Source organism: Neopsephotus bourkii, unplaced genomic scaffold, assembly GCF_033783945.1.
Source record: "Neopsephotus bourkii isolate Nb327-2 ecotype Australia unplaced genomic scaffold, CSIRO-AGI_Nbou_v1 NB_845, whole genome shotgun sequence".
NCBI classification, from domain to species: domain Eukaryota; kingdom Metazoa; phylum Chordata; class Aves; order Psittaciformes; family Psittacidae; genus Neopsephotus; species Neopsephotus bourkii.
Window position 1 is genome coordinate 1,210,625 of NW_026901341.1, and position 21,703 is coordinate 1,232,327.

The following is a 21,703-nucleotide window of genomic DNA, read 5'->3' on the forward strand; positions in this document are numbered from 1 at the left end:
ACTGTGTCAGCGCTGAGCACCCTCGGCACACATTATCCATGAAGGGTGGTAGGACATGGTCACTGAGGGCACCTCTGAAGGTGACCTGTTGTATAAGGTGAGGGAGGGCAGGCTGTCCTTCCCTTGTGAGGGCAGGCTGTCCTTCCCTTGTGTGCTCCTGACTCTTTACAAGCAATAGAAGGGGGAATTGCTCTGAACTGATGGAGGGGAGATCCAGATCCATTAGGAAGCAGCTCTTTACTGTGAGGGTGCTGAGGCGCTGGCACAGGGTGCCCAGAGAAGCTGTGGCTGCCCCATCCCTGGCAGTGCTCAAGGCCAGGTTGGACAGGGCTTGGAGCATCCTGCTCTAGCAGAAGGTGTCCCTGCCCATGGCAAGGGGTTGGAACTGGATGAGCTTTAAGGTCCCTTCCAACCCAAACCAGTCTATGATTCATTCCCCTGCCAACTCCCACAGACACCCCATGGTGGACGAGGCCCACGGGCTCTGTCTCCCCCTTCCCATTCCCTTTTGTTGCGGAACAAATCAAAGCCAGAGTTTATTTTAACTGTTTATTGTATAATATAAAACTACAAAAGTAAGACTGCTCATTTCCATGTACATTTGTCCAATTGGTTTTTTGATTACAGCCCATACCTACATGTGAATACAGTAATCTGGTTTCAGATGTATATGTCTGTAATATTGCATAGAAAAGGCACAGCTCTAAGGTCTGTGGGAGGGGAAGGGGAAATACAGCCTTTTTTCTATTTTTTTATATATTTTTCTCTTTTTTTTTTTTTGACAATAACAAGCCCTGTTCAAAAATCCATGCACTGAACATGTCACACTATTTACACTGTGTCCAGAATCCTGGCCCTTCCAGGCGCTCGTACGGGTAACGCTCCGAACTAGATAGGAGTTGAGGCTGGGTTTTTATCTGCAATTGGTGTCTCAAGAGGTTCCAGAACTCGCTTCGTTTTTGGGGCAGGGGGGAAGAAATAACAAAGAAAAGTGCTTAAAAGGAACTAATGTCTTGAAACCTGTTCAGTCTCATTCATCAACAGAAGCACTGAAAGCAACTTGCACAGAAGCAGGATCCTGAAACCTGATGGAGGGGGGGGGAAACAAAACCAAAACCAAACCGAAAGAAACCCTGTAACAAAGAACAAGAAGTTCACAATGCGCTGGAGTGAATTAAACGGGTTTGTCAGACAGGACCCATTGCGATTTACTCGATTTAATGGTGATAAAAGCACAAACTGTGGGGTTTAAAACAACCCAGGCTGCCGCCACACAGCACCGAGGGAAAACCAAATTACCTTTCACAAGGTCCAGAGTTACTCTCGCAGTGATTGCTTCAGACGGCGGCTTTACCGCGATGCCTTCCCCGCTGCCCGCAAGGAAGGTGCCACTGGTGCAGTTCTCTTTGATGCTGCTCTCCTGAAGAGGGATGCTCCCCTTCCTCTGCAGACGGGGCTCTGGGGTCCTGCAGTGCCCAGGGATGGGCTGGTTGGATGCACGGGGCAGCGCAGGTAGCTTGAACCCTCTGCCGCACGTGCACAGCGCGGTCCTGGCTCCGTGCCTGGCCTCACCTTCTGGCAATGAGGTGGTTGTGGCTCTGTCATCACTTCTAGGGCCGAAAGGGACCATCCTGTGGTGTTCTTCAGCCCCCAGGGAACTCCAGCTGGGCTTCAGAAAGAGATTCCCCTTTGTCAAGCATCAACCAGGCCAGCACGATGGGGGTGATGCATTAGCTCCTGCCTCCTGCTTGTGGACGCCACCAGCGTGGCCAGGGTAAGGAGCCTGATTAGGATGAATTTTGAACCTAAAACTGTCCCTCATCCATACCTTTTTTTGCATATTTCAAACAACCAGACCCATGTTAGAAAAAGAGTGGGGGGAGTTACAAAAATACTCGCGTTGAACCATGCGTATCCTGACTGGAACTCAATTCATGTTCTCTGAATCTGGCTCCCACACCCTTTTCCATAGAGATTTACATTCCTACAAGAGGATACATTCCTACCATACATTCTGTACATGTTACAATCCAGATGTTGTTAGCTTCACAATAAAATAAATATATTTACAGAAGGAAAAAAAAAAGAATAAATAATTTATGAAAAAAAATCACTTCAAATCCAAAGCTCTTTTATTCTGCTCCCATCTTGTCACTTCATTGCACATTAATGTCAATGTCCATCCCTGCTGCGGAGAAACTCCACACGTGGCTGCTGTTCTGTTAGGACCATGGCAAAGGCCACACTAGAGACAGTAAGTGACTGCATGGGGACAAAGCCACAGCTGAGCCTTTCCCGCTGTAACATGCACTACCTTGCTAACCTTTTGCCCAGTCCCATAGGGTATATCCTATGGGATTCCTCTAAGGATTCTGCTACAGGACATGTGCTTCAGCACCAAGGATACACAGACATCATCTTCGGTGTGGAAGAGTGGATTCAGAGATTGGCTCCTGTCCTCTAGATACAAAAACTGCAACTAACCCCACTTGACAACACAGCTCTCCAAAATGGGATGGATGTCAACTTCTGCCTGGCACATGATATTAGTTTAAATGCATTAGGAATCCCAAACCCACCAGGCAGCTCCAGCACACTGCAGATCAGTTTTTAACCATGGTAAGGCAAGCGCTTACCAAGTTACCATGGGAAACGTGGTAGCACTGACAGCACTGCCCATGCTTTCCCAGTTACTCCAGCTCCAGGAGGTGCGGAATCCTACAGGGCTGTTTGTTTTCCTACAGGGGCTGCTGGGTGTGAGATGGAACCGGACCCCATCTCCCACCCCACATTTCTGATGGTCCCTAAAGATGGTCAATGGTTTTCTGGTTGAAACAATAACTTACTTTCTTTTTTAAGTGTATGTAAGGAAACGACTTCAAACCCATTGCTCCACTGAGTTCAGCTTGGGAAAAAGAAGGAAGCAAAGCCACCCCCTTAGTTATTCCCCACAGCCCCACATCTCACCCTGGCAGATGAATTAGGAGCCAGAAGCACGTTTTGTACTTGCAAGATGATGCATTTCCATTAGGAGTTCCTTCATTGCAAACCGTACTCGCTCTCGTACTGTGTCTGTGAGCACATCTAAGTTACATCTATCTATCTATCTATATACTAATAAATACATATGGCCTGGTTTAAAGTGCCAATTTATACAAAGCCGCCTCCTCACTCACAAGGCAGGCGAGACCCAATTCCATCCATGACAAGAAGGGAGCAGAATGGACTGAATATTGCCAAATGACGTAAAACATAATTTAAACTTTCTTAAATAAATATAAAAGTTATTCCTAAAGAAGCCGTAGGCATGTCAACAATATAGGTTGTAACCGGCACTCAACAGCTAAAGTACCATTGAAGAACTAAAATGCCATAGCAACTTCAGCAATAGGCATGATACATTGCAAACAGAGGTCTTTAAATTAAATGTACACCACATTGAACTTAAAAAATGCTATTGGTGCAGTAACGAGAAGACTTCTCAGGTGTTAGGGGGAACGGGACCATGCATAGAAAGCTGTGTCTGTATATTCGTTGTAAAACAGGTCTATAAAGTGTAAAGCAGGTAACACAGTTGATACAAGAAACCAACCCTACGCGAGATGCCAAGTGATGCAACACGACTGGCTCCAGTTTCAACAGCAATGGATATTGAAGCAAGTCCATCCAGTGCGGGTTAAGAGATGAGCTTCACTGCAGTAATACTGAAGTTGCCTTTTTCAGCACTTAGCACAGTGAGGTGGGGAGAGGGAAGGAGAAATGCTCCAAGAAAGGGCGAGTGGATGCTGTCAACGCCAGTCTTCTGCCCGCCCCGCTCACACGCCCGTCGGTCACAAAGGTTGAGAGCTGGCTCTCGGTGGGCAACGGGCACGTTCCCCCTTAAAACCATTCATTCCTAAGTGTGAGTCCGCACCTTTTGGCTGTGTTAAGGCGCTCCACATCACACGGGATGGACTGGATGCCCAGCAAGGGGACACCGGAGCGGGGAGGCTGGAGCCATGGTGGTGGTGGCGGCGCTCAGGACCTCTCCGGGTGAAGTTCCACAACTGTTTCCTGCCAACTGCTTCACATACGTGTTGGAAAAGGACATGGCTCTAAGATTCAGGAATCACAGTAGTGCGCAGTGGGTACAGCAGGGAGCAAACACTTGTGAAACTCCGACGGAAGCAGCTCCCAGCCCTTTCTTAAAGCACTTGTTTGTTTGTTTGCATTCAGGGAAACCGACTGCAGGCTTATTTGATCTGATTTTCTCTTTGCACCATACACATATAAAACATTACAACTCTGTATAAAAGTACAAGTGGTTCTTGTACATCTGAATTATGCAGGAACTATGTGAGCAAATCCTATCAAAATAGCTATTTTTTTTTTTTGTGTGTATAAACAGCATTTGTTTTTTAGAAAAAACAATATCATAAACTGCAGAATCTGTACAAAAATATAAAATAAATTTGGGCAGCAGTTTCTAAACAGCCATGTAAATGCAACACTTAAAGAGGAGCAGGTTAATGCCTCCAAAAGGCTGAATTGCTAAGTCAACCTAGACAGGGCTAAAATGGTATTGAGATTATCTAAATAATAAAATTTTCTTTACCTCTTGCAATAAAACTTATAGAAAAAATAGACAAATATGCACATGCAATTTACAGCTTTCCCCAACATAATCCTTGTGCTTAGCTTTGACATAGTTTTTTTCCCATTTTTTAATCTTTTTGTAGTAACATACCATTGTCTACAATAGATACTCTTCCCTATCCCAGGATATTCGGTCTTCCTTGAGGAACCACTTTAACAAAAATACATTAGAAGTGGTCAGACATGGATGAAGGCACTCCAACTCTGCTTGAAGCAAAAACTAGTGTGATCCTTTTCTCTTCCAAAAAGGCAAGCAAGGACGCATGCACAGTGCTGTGAATTGGGGGTGGGACTATGGAAATACTACCGAGTGTATATATTGGTACTTAAAATAATTAAAACAACAACAAAAAATTTGCTATACTTCTACGCTTTTAAGACCCAACGAGCACCTCCATGATGTGATCCAGTTCTGTGAGGTCCATTTTGAAAGGCTGATTTGGAGTTACCGGTTGACTGCTGTACGGAGCGAGTGTTTTTAGGAGCTCATCTGCTGAGACAGGAGCCATTTTTGAGGCAGCCCCCGTGGCAGACGTGCAGGGGTCAAAATCATACATGGACGTATCAATGTCAGCGAACAGGATATCATCCAGGGTCAAGTCCGTGAGGAACCCTGTGGAAGCTGTTATCTCAAAGTTGCCAGGCAGGGAGTCCATGAGTTTGGATTCAGCCGTTCTGCTCTCCGGGAGGCCCTCAGGCTTTGGGACATTGGACTCGCTGGGGTGGTCCTTAGAGTCATCGGCTGCTGTTTGGGCTGCTACTGCCTCTGCGGAGGTAGGTGCTGGACAAAGCTCCTCGATTTCATCCAAGGCTGAGGAGAAGCTGTCCTTTACTGGTTGGAGAGCAGGAGGTGGCGGTTTCGTGGGACCATCGTGCTGGACAGCCGGGGAAGTGCAAAACGTGTCGTCCTCGAGCAAAGAGGCTGGGGTGAGGCAGGACTCCAGGGGCATAGTGCTTACGAAGTCAGTGGGGAGAAGGGGCTGGGAGGCGAGGTGGCTGAAGGCCGGCTGCGCCTCGCGGAAGTTGTCGCTGAGAGGGTCGGCAGGCTGCGAAGCGGTCACGAACACGGGCCTTAGGCTGCCTTCTTGTTTGAGTTCCTCCTGGATTCGCCTCAACATGTTGTTAATTAAAACTGTCTTTTGCAAGCTTGGCTCAGTTAATGGCCTGTGGTTATAAAGTTTCATAAGGGAAATGTTGAAGATAGTCTGACGCTGTAAGGTGTAAGACACCTTAGAGGGACCGTCAGTGGGAGACACCACTTTGCCTTCCAACCCATCTTCATGCTCGTCAAACTTCCGCTTTCCTCCTTTCCCCAACATATATCTGAAAGGAGAAGAGTAAAGACTGATGAAGCCAGCGAAGCCTGAAGCCTGTTCTTCTTGCCCAAGTCACTATCCCAATCCAACTACTCCCTTGCACAAGAGTATAGACAGATTGACCACTCTGTCTCCTCCTTACTTACCCCTAAAACAAGTGGAAATCAGTCATCCTAAGTAACTCACAGCAGACCCCGTAACACAGTGCTCTGGTCCACCATGCTTCAGCACCACTACACTGGTAAGTTACAAGCAGGAATTCAAACAGCATCTATAAAACTCAAACCCTTGCACTCTTGGCAGCAAACCTCCCTCTTGAACATGTTAAATGTATGATCCCCAAGTATCTGTACATTGGTGCACAAGCTACAGATGGTATATAGAACATTCCTTTAAATTGCCTGACTGATGCAGTACTATGCCTGGGAACACGAACCTAACAGACCAAAGTTCTTGTGATGCATTTCCCTTGTCATTCAAAAGCATGGTCACAGGACAAAGGGGAGCAAGGCTCAAGCAGTCATATACTGAGAGAAACCTCCCCGCTGAAGACAGGAGATTGAACACTTCAGCACACCAAGCTATATGCATAAGAGACCTTGTGGGTTTATTTAACTGACTGCCTAAGGACTTAACTACTAAAGCAGAAAATGCAGTTGGTACACTCAGAATTAGATAAATTACAGACAAAGATGATGATCCATCAGGTCTTTCAGTCTAATCCCCAAGACCATTCTCCGCACTACTCTCTGCTGCTGCAGCCAGGGCCTTCAATCCCGTCGGTGCCTGGGTACCAGTTTGAGGACAGGGGCATCTGCCTCAGAAAGCTTCAAATGATTTTGGCATCTCCTGAAGCCCTGAGCATCCCCCTCCAAGGACCAGACTCCAGGAGCACCCCTGATCCCACACTGTGGATCCATATGGGAGTGTGGACCTGCCTGCCCCTTGCACTGGGGTGATGCTCTGCATCCCCACCTGCGCATGAAACAATGGCAGCTCTGAAAGAGGGCTGTGCTCTCACCCCCTGCTCTTCTGGATATGGGAAGCGTTTTCACATGATGGTGTTTGAAAACCTCAGCTTCTGCCTGGCTAAGGCAATGCCAGCAGCCTTTGCTTCCTCTGGCAAGACTCTCAGGAGCTTGCTAGCCACAGACATAATAGCCTTTGCACCACAGCAAGGATGCATCACTCCGGATGCACCATTTGTCTTTGCTTCCCCCCATCAGAGTGTGTTTCTCACTCAGGGCTACATCCATGTCAGGTTTCATTGGAGAACAAAAGAATGGTGGAGAGCTTTTTAAGGAACAAAAATCAGCATAAATGTGTGTGCTTTTCTCCTTCTCAGATGGCAGGTTTTGAAGAAGGAAACAACGGGAATTTTACCAAACTTGCCCCCGTATCATAAGTAATTGCTGAGCTAGGGGTAAGTAGGGCAGTTCAATCCCTGGTGCCGTCTCTTCCAGGATGCTTCCGGGCGCCTGGAAATGCTCCTCTACACAGCAGTCCCAGCCTCAATTTGTCACCGTTCATTTTGTGACATGAAGATCCCCCCAAACACCGATGAATGAAGCAATTGTTGTGCTGTGACACCTGAAAAGGAAGGTGTTAGGGGCAGAAATCCTCTGCCCCACACCACCACCCTTCTCCAGTAAGCAGCCAGGGATTGGTGTGGTGAAATGGCCCCAATCACACAGGTGAAGCAGCACAGGCCTTGGGACAGGGACTTCCTTCAGTGCTGACGAGATGGCAGGATCCCTCCACCTCTCCCCCCACCTCTATCTGCATGGGCCCAGTTTCCCAGTGAAGCTGTTTTATTGCATCTAAATCAAACCAGAAGGAGCAGAGGCCGTTACCCCACTTCACTTGCCCATCCCATAGGCTACATCAGATTAGCCAAGGAAAGTCCTGCACAGACAGGGGCAGGATTGCAGGCATTGTAGGGCAGCACCCTGGCTCTGCCTGCTTCCATGTCTGAGGGCAAACATTCAGCTTCCCTCATTTTCCCAGGTAGAACGGTGAGATGCTGGAGCATTAACCCAGCTGCCCTGTCACTGGCATTCCAGACAGCTCCCTGTTCATCCCTGCATCTCTCCCTCCATTTAACAAAACACTAATGCAGTAGCATGAAGATTTCTGTCTCATTTTAAAGAAGGAAATAAAATGGAAGATGCTTTCCAGCCCCAGATACCCAGAGAGGAGCTGCAACAGGCAAATAGATATTTAACCCCAAATCTGACTCCTCTCGTACGAGCTTTATTACCCAGTTATTGCCTAGCTATCATTCATGAGACAAAATTTGCCTTCCTTATTTGAGTACAATTCCCAATTCCCTTAAAACGATCTGCACCACTCAGGCCTAACACCAACTCAATCATTACAGACTGGTTCTGCAGACAGGCAAAAGTAGCTAAGGACTTGCAAACCTCCCCAAGAACGGCTGACAGACATTTAAAAGCAAAGAGCCCTTGAGAAGCAGGAGAAAGGGGCAAAAGAAGCCAGGGTCTCAATGCAGAAAAGGGCTTCAGAAAGCATTTGCTGGCTGTTCAATCCAAAATGAGGCTGGGTGAAGTGAGCCTCTTCTGGTCTAAAATAAGTCCCAAATCCAGATCATTTTCTAGCATATTATGCAATTAAAGAAAGAAAGGCAGGGGGGAGGGAACAAGCTGAGCGAGCTGAGGAACAGGTAGGCTGCCATCCAAGCTCCTTGGCCAGCTACCAGCCATCCCCGCGCCTGGAATCTCGGGTGCTGCCGAAGCCTGGTTATTCTCTGCTCCCTAGTGTCGCTCGCATGGCCTACTCCAGAGCTGTGCATATGGGTTTGGGGTGCGAGGGGCGGCTTTGGTGTTCGTGATGGACATGCACCCTGTCACTTCAGACAGAGCAAGGATGGGAGCACCAGGCTACCAAGAATCGAAACCCCTGCCCCCAAGTCCAGCAATGGGTAGAAGGAGAGCTAGGAGCTTTCTGTCCCTTCCTGCTACGTCCTCCCCCTGAAAGAAGGCAGACTCTGTCCTAAAGACATAGCAATGCTCTTTCCGCAGTGCTCTATTTAAAGGAGACATTTTTGGATTGCTTGGGGACTATCAGAGCTTCAGTTTGTCAGGCTCTGCCAGGAATGTATAAAAAGCAACCCTTTTTCCCCCTGATAAAGGAACCAGACCACCTGGATGGCCACGCTCTGCTCCCTCTGCTAGGAGTTATCATTATCAGTTATTAGTATTATTCATCAGCAAGCATTCTGGATGAACCCAACTGAACCCACTTGCATCAAAGATTGAGGTGCTGGTAGTTAAGATGCTGTTTAAGCTGATCAGTCAGAGCTATAGTAAACATGACAGCCTCTCACTACGTCATTTTCCAGGAAGCTTAGAAATGAGTCAAGGTTTCCTGTATGTACGACTGTGAAGCTTCCACATCTTACTCAGTCTTCACATAGCTTGGTTCAGGGCTTGTCCTTCCAAAAGATAAAATACATCAGGCAACTCCCAATGTCACCTATCAGCTTTTCAGCACAGCTTTCAGTTTCCTTTTCGCCAGTAACGCTCTCTGAAGCAGGTCCAACCATTAAAGGAGCAAAGTAGGATGCCAGCCTAAGCAAGGGGGTTTTACACCCCCATAGAGGGGACTCAAATGAGCACGACTAGACTCTCAGCTTTATGAAGTTTCAGTTTATTCCCTTCTCCTCCAGCGTGCAAAGGGGAATTGTTAAAACGTTTTCCTCCAGTTTCCATAAATCACTTTATTCATTGTAGCAAGGAGGCGGTATCTTTTAGACCAACTGATAGAGCTGGTAAAAACAGACAGGCTTTCAGGCTTGCTTTCAGGTATCCATAAAGGAGTTTTATAGCTTCTGACCACCAGAGCTTAAGACAACGTTGCCTGTTTGTTCTTTACAGTTCAAACATCTTTTCTCCTTCAATCAGCAGTTTCATGCATACATTTAAGAGATAGGTGTTAACACGTAAGATTTAAGCTACTGAATAAGGTTACAAAGTCAGGCTGTACCACGCCAGCATTTGATCTAGCTCAGGTCTGTACATCTCAAACTTTGCTCCTAGCCTTTTCAGCTGAAGTTCCTGCTGGGAAAAGGAAAACACCAAACTTAACAGATCAGGCTGGCCAAAGATCAGCACAAAAAGAGACAGACCCACACTCTCCCAAATGGCAGAAGACAGAGTCGGCCTACCAAGTCTTATGGCCATAATGGGACAGTTGGCCAACAACAATCCACCAAACACGAGACTGGACAGGCAGTGACAGATGGTCATGTCCATGGAGGGTCTTCTGGGCATCCATTTTGGCTGAGCAGCAGTCCCAGCCAGATGTATTTGTGCTGTATTTCCATCTGTCTCCCAGCAAGCATCAGTTTGGGGCCAAGCGTTAAAGAGTTGGGATGGGATGTCACTTTGTTGTTGTTTTAATAAAGGGTGTTGCAGGGTTTTGGTATGCAAGCTAGTTTTCAATGTTACTGAGTTCTGTGGAACCAGAAAGCTGATGAAAGGCAATGGAAAAACTGCATTTATCCAGGGATTGGGGTGGGGGGAGTTGCTTGGAGATCTTCCCAATATTACCCACCAGTTGGCTCCGGGTCTGCCAGACCCAGACCCAAAAGCTGAACCACTGCTGCTGGGAAAGCTTCAACTTGCTTTTTTGCCCATTTAGGGCGATTGCACGCGCCTCAGAGCCAGCAATCCCCTAGCATTGTCTGGGAGTTGGCTTTTCTTAATTGAAAAACAAAAGTTAATATATATTTGTGTGTCATTTAGCTGCCTGTTATTGGCCTGCATCCTCTTCAGACAGAGCTGGGGAAAAAAATACAGCTGGGGCTCAACAGAAGAGATAATCAGCCTGGAGCGGGTGGCTCTCTGGAGTCACCCATCATTGACTAAACACAGCAAAGCTTGTGCAATGCCTGACTATGTCTCTGAGCCCACTCAGTGATGAATCCTTCACTCTCTAGAGGACAGAGGTACACACGCACTGTGAGAGAAGTAATGTATTTATCAGTTGTACTTAGGACATTATACCTTGTCTCTGCTGGACTATTTCCGAAGTCCTTAATGATCGGGAGCTTGCCACAGGGAAGCACTAGGTGTGTAAAAATGAAGGGTAAAAGTGATTTGGTTATCTTACCAATAATAAAAATACCTTTTAGTGTAAATACTCAAAGGCTTTAAGTAGTTTAGTTTGTCTCAAGACTGAGGGCTTTTCTTGGAACTCAGTTCCACAACCCACTAGTCCCTCCCTGCTCATCAAGGCAGACAGGAAGGGGTGAAAAGAAAGAGGAACTGAACACCAAGAGGGACAGCAGCAGAAAACGGATTTTAGTAAGTCCTATCACCTGGTCTAAAGGATGAACAGCAGTACAGTGAGGTTCACTTTTAGAATAAACACCACATTGCTCCAAAAGGTAAAAGCATCAAGCCTTAGAATCCACAGGTCACTATTGCCCCCATCACTGCCCAGTGCTGACAGACAGATGCGAACGGCGCCGGCCTGTGTGAGAAATGGAGTTTAAATCAGTTACTTTCCAAAATCTTGGGTAATTAAAATTGAAGCGGGGGGACAGAGGACAGAGACATGACTTGATGGAATTTAAGTAAAATACTGCTTCACACACATGTGCACAGAAAAAATGGAACACAAAAGCCCCCCATAAAAGCCTCCTGAACCACAAAGAGAGTACTGAATTTGCAAATTTCATTCCCAAAACAAAGTTTCCCAAACCTCAGGTGCAAATGAACCTCACATCAGGGTTTTGTAGAGTCTCTACCCAGTAAATCATGCACTGTGTCACTTCTGGCACATGAAGTATTATTTTCCTCTCCTCCATCCCTCACTCCTCATCCTTGAGGGTTGCACTGGCTGTATCCTGCCCCAGCTGTAGTCAATGAGTGTTCTGTTAGTGACCTCAGCAGGATCAGGATTTGGCATAGATAGCTGCAGGACCAAAATTAAAAGGCCTTTTGTGCCAACTGGGTTCAACCTGCAAGACAAGGGCTAGACCCTTTTAGCTAGCAGAGGCAGGCTGGGCTGCCATGGGGCATTTCAGTGCTGTCGGATCCAGCCTAAGGGATCCAGCACTTGTAACCAGCCCCATGACTTCAAAGTATGTGTCCCCTAGAGCTAGGCAGGCAAACTTCTCTCTCTCCCTGTGCCTGTTTCCACATCCCCAAGGCCATGGCAGAGTGGTTGGCATCTCAGAGGACCCCCTTGGAGCAGGACCACCGGCTCACCCACCTCAGCATGATGCTCCTTGGCCTGTAGGATCCTGGCAAAGCACAGCAAACCTGCCCTGGCAGCTGGGAGCTGGCCTGCCCTCCGAGAGCACAGGCATCCTCCTCCCATTCAACGCTGGAAAGGAAGAGAAACAGTGGAGGGGAACGCCAGGATAAATCTGGCACCCTCTCCCAGCCTCGCCAGCACAAGGAAAGCTGAACAGCCCAGGTGCCGAGCTCTAACTGCAGGGCTGGAGGCGACCAGCAGTGTGGACTTGGGGAGGCGACAGCCACAGCGTGATGAAAACCCCTCCTCCCTGGAGATTTCCTCTGTTGACACTGGGGTCTTTAAATCCTGGCTCGGCAGCATCCCTGGGAGCCAGTACAGCGTGTACCGCGCAGCAACGCACGGCTACGTTTGCTGTGCTGCAGCTGGCTCGCAGCGCGCGCGCTGACGGGGGCTCTGGGGTTTGCTGCCTGCTTTTTGTTCCTCCCCTCTCACTTCTGCTCTCCTCAGGACCCGATGCAGATTTCACTTGTTCGAATAGAACGCGTCCATATTGCCTGCCTGGAGCCGACTCCTGGCAACCACTGCCTGGTAAGAACTGGGTCTCGGGGCACGCATGAGCTAGAAAACAACACCCCAATCCTAAACAAGAGGAACGGAGCTGTGATGGGGTGCTCAGACGTTCCCCATTTACAAGGTTTGTTTTCCCCAACACTTACATTTTATATTCATTCTGGCTGCTTTTTCCTAACCGACTGAGGTTTAATAAGCACTCACAAAAGTCTCCTTTACAGCTCTATCAAAAAATTGGCCTCCTGGGTAGCTCTGTGCTTCCAGAGAGTACAGGGAATTGTTTTTATGTTCGCAAGCCTTCACTGCAAGGCTGCTGGTGCCAGCAGAACTGTAAGTGGCAGGAATTTCTCACATGTATTTTATAGGGACCTAACTCTTCCCATCTCCTGCAGTGGATGGGTGGACCCTGGCTCTTCCAGAAGAAGCAGAGAGGCAAGCAAAGCTGCTCAGCACCCCACTGCTGCATTTAGCAAGTGAGGCAGCTTCCCTCTCCCTACAGAAGCACAGCCTTTAGGCACTGACAAGTGAAGACTGGGGGAGAGCAATCAGCAAGCTCAGTGACCTAGGTCCTTTCTAGCCTTGAGTTACAAACCAAAGGAGGGAAACCATAAGTGGGTGACTTTCAGAGGCCAATCTAAGCAGGAATTAGTTAGGGACTGTGCAAGGAAACCTCCTGGCAAGCAGGACACACCAGAGGAAGCTCAGACTCTTATCTGAGGAGCACCTAAAGTCACGCAGCTCTCATAGGGGTTGGCTTTGGTGCTCGGAGCCTGGAATCCCCACGTCCCCGAAGGAGTGTCCATGTTAATGAGGCAGTAAGGTGAAGCCTCCGCTAGCAAATAAGCAATGCAGTTATAAAGGCAGTCAATAGTGTAACGCCAGCCAACGTGTTCCAGCGATATTTTGAAACTGTAATCTGATCCTACTGTTTCCATCCTCGTGCCTTGCCTGCTCTCCCTTGTTGCATACTGTACTATTTGAGGCCCAGAGGGCAAAGCAAGAGCTGGCTGTTTGTTAATGATCAGAAACTGCGTTCTGAGCGAGAGCGCTGCCTGCGCCGCCCACTGCACTTTCTTGCTAGTTCCTTCAACTCCCAGCCTGCACAAACCCTGCAGAAGGCTTCTCTGCACAACAAAACCCAGCAAAACAACCCCAAAACACAACTACAAACTCCACTTCTGCCTTCGGTTTCCAGCTCCCTTTTACCACGCTAAAAAAAGGCAAAGCCGCAGTCTAAGGCAATCTCCGACTCTGCAGTGTGTTAAGTCTTGCAGGAAACATATGCTTCTATTAAATTGGAAACAGCTTCTAATGCTGTCAGTTTGCTAAATGTAACACGTTCCCTTGGAAGAAGTGGAGCAGTTTTAATGTTTTTGACTAACTGCGCACACCAAACAGAGTATGTCTGATAAAGCTGGAATGGGCTCCAATAAATATAGCCTAGAATAAATTACTGCCTCATTAAGTAATTGTTTGGAAAAAGGAGAGCAGGTTTTCCAGATTATAGCTGTGTTATTAAGGGTGTTTATAATATTAGGAATTCTATCAGGGTAGCAGAACATAATGCAAGTTTAAATCAGTCGAGCACTTGTTAGCTTGTTAAACCATTAAAGACTACCCTGGCAGAATGAGAAGGCGAACAAGACGGCACAGGTCCTGTGCGTGGAAAGCTACAGAGCCAGGCTGAAGAGCAAAAGCTCTGAGCAACTCTTGACAATGTATTTTCTGTACAAAGCAAGGGGGGATGTAGCTTTGTAACATACACTTATTCAAAACAGGGTTTATTCATGTACAGGAAGGCAGTTGTCTTTACTGGAAGAACAGGCTTGGATTGCCCAGACCTTTCTCTCTCAAAGGTCTCAAGCAGTCAAAATGTCATTCTCGCATGTCCTGCTTCAGACAGTACTTCTCATCAGCATCTTTACCATAGCAGCCATCAAATGCAAACAAGACCCCAGCCTACCCTTTTTGGTCTTTTCCTTAACTGGAAGCTTTATGAAACAAGCCTACAACTGCTAATGCCACCACAGCCCTTCACAGGCCTGGTGGAGATGCAGCTCAGTTGACCACCAACCGCAGCAGTACCTGCTTTGAGCCAGACTGGGGTGCAGGATTCCCCCTTCCCACTCCCAGGAGCTGGTTTGTTAGGGTTAGTCACTGAGGGGAAGAGAGATTTTTGGTAGGATGGCAAAGCTGCCCCCTCCTTGGGTCAACTTCGATGCCCAAACCTCTTTGTAGCCTTACCCAGGATGACTGCACGCACCAACAGTGCCCATGTCACCACAACAGCCTGGCTGATACTCTGAGGTTCTTCAGAGAACCACCCAAATGAGCTGGGCTATTGTGAAGTTTGGGTCTCCACGTGGCAGCCTGCTGAGCATGCATCAAATTGTCCTGTGCTGTGTACACACGGGCTAAGCAACTCTGCTGCCAGTATCAAAAGCTCAAGGACCAGGAGCTGCATTACACACCTGGGCATTGGTAGTAGGAAATCAGAGCTGCAGCAAAGAAAACCAGGCACAGCACTAGGCCAGATCCTCTGACTTTACTACATGATTAGCTGACTATTCAGCAGATTCTGCTTGTTGTCACCTGAAAAATATGTGAGGGCTTCTATGCACAAGCCTCCCTGGGTCAGCCAGGAAGCTCCCCCTGCTCCGTATCATGGTTTCCTTCCACAAGTCCAGCACTCTGAGCCTCCTTGCACAGGAGCTGGAGATGCTGGTCCCGCAAGCAGGATCACAGCACAATGAGGTTTCCCCACCAGCAGGCAAAGAGCCACGCCAGAGCCGGTGCATACAGCTCCATGCTGGAAGAACCACAGCCATAATCTCTTCAAGCAGTGGAGCAGCAGCAATTAAGACGACTGTGTACCGCTCCAGGGCCCAATTCAGCCAAGGGCTGCCTGCCTTCCATTGCTTCCCACTGCAGAGCCAGCAGGCATCAGCGCAGCAAAAGCACTGGCTAAAAAGAGGCACCTCACTTGTAAATTAAATTCAGAACAATGTGAAAGAGCCACACAGCCACCAGTAAGTGACACAGGCTAGCAAACACACGCTCCCTTTTCACTGCTAAAATTACACGCCTGTAATGACAAGATGCTACTGGTCAGGCTCTAAGGGAGACTGATGAAATAGCAACACCGGCTAGGCACCCCTCCTCCCCTGCACCGTCGCCCTGAACAATAGATTACAGCAACACTGTGTTGTGTTGTATTGTACAAGACATCTCTATTGGCACACGCATGTCACCGTACAGCTGGTATTTTTAGTGGATGGAGGGACTCAGTATTGTAGGCCCATCTTCCCTGGATGTGTATAATTCCTACAAAGGTTAATGAGAATTGTGCATGCATCCAAGAGAGATGAGACCCCTTTGTGTATAATAAGAGTTGCTTTCACATACATATAATTACTTGGATTGAGTCCTTGCTTTAAGTGTATCTTTTCCCCAAAGATACCTTGTTTTTCCCCTTTGTCGCAGACCCTTAACAAACACATGGGGTGGGAGGGGGGGAATGCCCATGCTACTGTGGAAATAACTGAATGGTTTCCCAAAAAGTAGGTTATTGCTCTGAAAACAGTGCTGAATAAATTATCACAGTCAAACTGAAAAGCAACGAATGGCAGGGGGAAGAAAAGGAAAGGAAAAAACCACTTCTATAAAGAAATGTATACAGCTAAACACAACACACATCCCAGCAATGACAAGTCATTTTAGCTTATGGGCTGCAGATTTTATTTGGTAACCAGTTTCTCACCACTGAGAGTTAAATGCAGAGAAACGGAAGGTGTTTCCCTGGCATATTTATAATGCAACTTATACAGCATAGGAGTTGCTTTCAATGTTTTTGCTTAAATGAAGTGAAGGCAGCCCTGCAAAGAAGTCTATTCTGTGAGAAAGCACACACTGAAAACAAACCACACAAAAAAAGTTTGACAAGGAAGTTTGCTAAGACGGTGTTAAGTGATGTTGGACAAGGTGGTAACTGTTGGCCCTTCAGTCCAGCTCATGCTGTATTCCAACAAGCGCCTGTTTTCCACGTCCTGCGAAGGAGCCTTCTGAAAACTGATAAAGGGGACTTTGGCCAGCCTTGAGCCATTCTCAACCTGCAACAGCTACAAGTTAAGAGTTGAAAGAGGTCCAGTTTTTCATGGCACCTGCTTGATTTCGCAATAAAAACTACTATAACCAAAGCGATACCGTAGACAAAACAGCCACCATGGGATCAACCTACCTTTCATGTGCAGCAAGTTAAACATGCTCAAATAAATCTTTTAAACTTATATGGGGACACCCTTTTAAATAGCTGGTTTTTTTAACAGCATACGTATTAAATCTGTATTTCAAAGCAGGCTTTGTACAGGTCAATTAAGATTGAACAAGCTTAGCCACAAACTCTGGAAATTGAAAGTGGAAAATACAGAGGAGAAGAGATCAGGAAACTGAAACTAAATGTCCTAAACTTCGCTTCATATTCAGTCAGGCACAACCCATTCAGCTCACCCAAGATAGTATTACACTGATTTTCCCCCACAATTAAGAAAAGACCCGCCCCAGAGCACATATGTATCACGTATGTTCCACTGCCAGAGAGGGGAAGCACAGCAGCAACAGGAAGCTTTACATTGCACATTACACACACAGAAAATATTCCCTCTCTTCTACTCATTCACAAGTTATTTGTGGAATACTTTAGTTAGAGGAGGAAAGGGGAAGGGTTGTTTAGAAGAGCCAATTCTGCCAAACAGATGGAGTAGGAGGGTAAGGGAGAGCATGAGCTGGATCACAGAAGGGTAACCTAAGCAGGTTATTGTACCCCTGGGACAGCCAGCAGAGTACCCTGCTCAAAATCCCTTTGACCGCAGCACAGAGTAATAAAGTGTAAGTCACTCCTCCTACACAGGGATGGGTGAAGGCACAAGAACAACCAGCCACAAATCACCCTATGCCAAAAAGGCTTAAATGGAGTGGCTTCTCTCTCACATGCACACACAGAGAGCAACAAGAAAGCAAAACGTTACCACTGTTTAAAGAAAAAAAGACCTTGTGGTTTGCACATGAACGCCAGCCTCCTATCTTGATGAAACCTGTATTTAAAACCTATGCAAATGATATGCATGCACGTGTATACGTATCCATTAAATGCTTCTTCCAAGGGGGAAACGGTGCCTGTAAAAACACATGAAAAGTAAAGAGTTTGTGGAGGCACCGGAAGATGATGATGTATTTCTGAATTAGGTTTTAAAACTTCATTTCACAGCTACCTGAAGTTAAGACAAAGCTGCCTTTAGGCATCTCAAACTAGTCAGACCTGCTGTAGCAGTTGCACAGTCTGCTTCAAATATGCCCTCCACGCTCCTTTCAACCTCCACCCCAACATATATCCGCATAGTTTACCTCCAATCATGGGTGGCTCTTTCTATAGCGCAGTTCACTCAACCTTATTGCCTGGCATGACAGGAGACTTTTAAAGAGCAATGTTACGGGCTGCTATAAGAAACTGTGTGAAAACAGCTGATAATTGTCACGTTTCCATTAGAGGTGCACATGGCCCACACAGCACAAGGGTTTTCCAGGGGGATGGAAACATCTAGGATCAAGAAAACAGCCTAATTTGTTACAGATCATCCAAGCAAGTTTGAGGGTGAGTTTAGATCTCTCCACCACTTTTGGGTTCCTTTGAAAAGGGAACTTCTTTCTTCTGCTATTCCCATATACTGCCTAGTTTTAAAAATAACATTTAAAGGAAACAACCCACATTTGCACTTTAGTCTTTGTATTCTGCCTTATTAAGAATACAATTTTTATTCTAACTTCACTAGAAAAAGAAGCCGTTGGATGAAATCCAACACATCTTACTGGTGTGAAAACAAAGTAAACAGGCTTTGGCTGCTAATAATTACACAGACTTGAGACTCATGTCATTCAATACCACTTAAAATTCATTTCCAGAGCAGTATTAACAAGAAATTCCTCTTTAAGCCCCCTGCTCCTCAAAACACTGATCATGCCATACAGATTGGGAACTTCAGATGTTATATGGCAACACCTATAGTTTTACGTACCAGGCAGCGTACTGAACCCAGCCCCTTATTTGGAAGAATAATGGTCTGAGCTTGCCTAACGCAGAACTCTGAGCATGGTTTTAATATCACTGCAGCAGCCTGAATCCACACTCACTCTGATGTGGTGGTGGCTGCTCTCCCACTTGAGCTTGCAGAGTCTCCGCCCTCAACGAAGGGACTAAAAACTTGCTGTTTGGTGACGTGACAGCTCCTCCAGTCCTTTCAATCCATCTTACTCCTCATCACGATGTAAAGCTGCTTCTGAAGACCGATGAGGCTGTTCCACCAGCTACCCAATGCCCCTGCAGACTGCCCCAACTCTCCCCTGGAAATGCCCCTCAAATCAGCTCTTCCCCACTCAGGAATTCCCCTCTGTGCAGGAGGAATCTCCCAACTGCAGATTTAGTGCTTCTTCACAGCTCCTTGTGGCCACTTTGCAATGACACGTTCATCAGGAGCCATCAGTGCAGCAAAGGTCGCTGTGCAGTTTCTATTCCACACAATGACACACCATTTCATTCTCATGCAGCCCCAAGACTGAGGGTAGGGACCCTGCTGTGATGGATGCTGTACAGCCACAGCACACACAGGCCCGTTGCTTCCACAAAACCTCTGCCACACGTTTCTGGATTCTGTTTTGCTTGACTTCAGCTCATCCAGCAGCAAAGTGAGCACTGCATTTACAGAGCTCTCTTTCCCCACTTGTGGTGAACAGTCAGCATTGTTATCTTATTTTTTGTTATAGTGTTTGCACTGGTAATGCTGAGCAAACCTGAAGCCTCCACTACAGCAAACACAAAAAATAAGACTTTGTTTAGAGAAGAATTAAAGAACTAACACATGATGGGGGGGGTGTCTCTCTCCATTTACAGAAAACAGGCACTTATTCCTGACAGCACAGTTCTCCTGACTGATCGAATTTAGAAATGCAACCAATGGCACAAAACATGCAATTATATCCCCCTGAAGCAAATGAGTGCTGTTCTGAGATTGGCAAATTCCATTTTCTACAAACCATTAATTAGCAGGAGATTCATCTACACTGAAGATCTGTGCTTACTGCCAACCTGCTTGCATTGAAGCTGGACCTTGCTCTCTCCTTTGGAACACTCCTGATCTTTGGACTTGGTAACTGAGAGTTGCCTTTTCTGGCACTGATTTGGGTGCCTGTCATAAGGAACTGTTGCAACTGGAGCTGTCTCTTCACGAACTGGTTACACATACAAAGCAGAGTAAAAAGACAGCGTCTCTCCTGCTACCCAGCCCTTATAAAAGTAGATCAGCAGAGGACTACTTACACTTTCAAAGTACTGCATTCCCCTTGCTTGACAGATTACACTTTAAGATGTTACATAAAAGCAAAAATAGTCACAAGTATTTTGGATCACCTGTCTAGTGTTAGCACTGCTGGAGACAAACTGTGCCAGGAGTGTTTTACATCAGGGCGAAAAAAAGAAGTCAGAGTTCCTAAAAAAATTCTTTTTCCCTATGAATTATTTATTGGAAAAATAAAAGCAGCTTCTGTAAATGATGGCAAAATCCCCTTCAAAACAGATATTGCGTAAGATCTGTTGTACTTCATGGAAGCTAGGAAAAAATACAAGACTATGAAATTTGATGTTTTCGTTGATATTAGGACGTTATTTCAAACTCCTCAATGCCTCTCAGGCAGACAATTCAAGTGCTTGAATTATTTACATTATTATATCCACCAAAACACAGAGAAACTCCTTATTTCATCTTTACCATTAAAAAGAACAGGTGTATAAATGAATACAATTACAATCCCTTATAAATCAGCACCTACAGACACATTTAATGTTCTTTTAAGACTGCTTCTCCCACAGACAAAACCTGAAGTACCTACGGCTAGCAAGTTTCTTTCTGTTTGTTTTTAACCAGCTTCAGAGAATAAGAAATCAGCTTGACAGGAAAATCAAAGCAGCGTCTTAACATGCACAAAGTCTAGCTTCATTCGTTAGCAGTCCAATCCAGTTCCTGCAGGAAAGGAGTGGGTGGTTTTTGCTACCAACTTAAATGGAAGTAGGATCAGTCACGAAAGGAGGAAGAGCCATAGCTGTTACGTTAGATGCTGCAATACTTGCCTGGACAATGGAAGGATTCCCTAGGACACATTCTGGGATACCTGTCTGGCAGCACAAACGGCTAATCCTCCTCCCATCTCCTACTACCACCACCACTAGCTCATTATGGTAAAGCAGATTCCAAAGATACCATCTTATTATGTAAAAAACGCATGCATTTTAACTTCAAGCCGAAAGGGCTACTTTCAGTTTACCCTGCTTAATCGACTGCTTCACTTCCACAGCAATTTAAGCACAAGCAGCGGCAACTTTTATGAAAGCACAGTTAATTCCTACAGTTCTTTTTACCACGTGAAAGCTTCCCGTGCACTTAGGTGGAAAATGAGGTGCTGCCTCAGTCAATTTCGTACCCTGCGAGAAGCCCGTAAGACACAGGCACCTTCATTTATGCAGCTGAATACCCCAAAAGAAATCAGAATAAAGAGGTGGGAAGTGTAATTTCAACTCGCACAAACAGAACTGTTTATTCCATTCGAGAGACACGAGCATAAAACTGTTGTTAGGGGGCAGCCAAGCCCTCTACCACCATTGTTTGAGCAATAGCGTGTTCTCCGGTGGCCAGATCCAGCACCCACTGACGGCAGCGAGAGCCACCCCGCTGACTTCACCGGGCACTAGCTCAAACTGCCTGGGCTTTTCCTGATCCCGGGCGCTTTGGGCTTGTCTGGACACACACTGACACACGCATCAGCTCTGGTGTGCTGCGCTGAAGTTGGGGTGAAGGGGCTGACACCCCCCCCCTCCCCAATGGAGATGAATTGGGCAGATTCGCTTTCTTTTA

General features: G+C 46.6%; 1 protein-coding gene across 7 annotated transcripts in view; it reads right to left on the minus strand.

The window, feature by feature from the left end:
• Window positions 1-4,709: 4,709 nt before the first annotated feature.
• Window positions 4,710-21,703, minus strand: part of SERTAD2 (SERTA domain containing 2) — a 78,870-nt gene continuing 61,876 nt past the window's right edge. For 6 of the 7 annotated variants that reach the window (XM_061356214.1, XM_061356220.1, XM_061356216.1 and 3 more), the window contains one exon: window positions 4,710-5,958. In XM_061356214.1, the coding sequence (XP_061212198.1) occupies window positions 5,010-5,954 (945 nt within the window). In that variant the 5' untranslated portion in view covers window positions 5,955-5,958 and the 3' untranslated portion in view covers window positions 4,710-5,009. Of the gene's footprint in view, window positions 5,959-9,599; window positions 11,040-12,191; window positions 12,306-21,703 lie in introns of those variants that run through there. The other variant, XR_009725868.1, reaches the window with a different exon arrangement.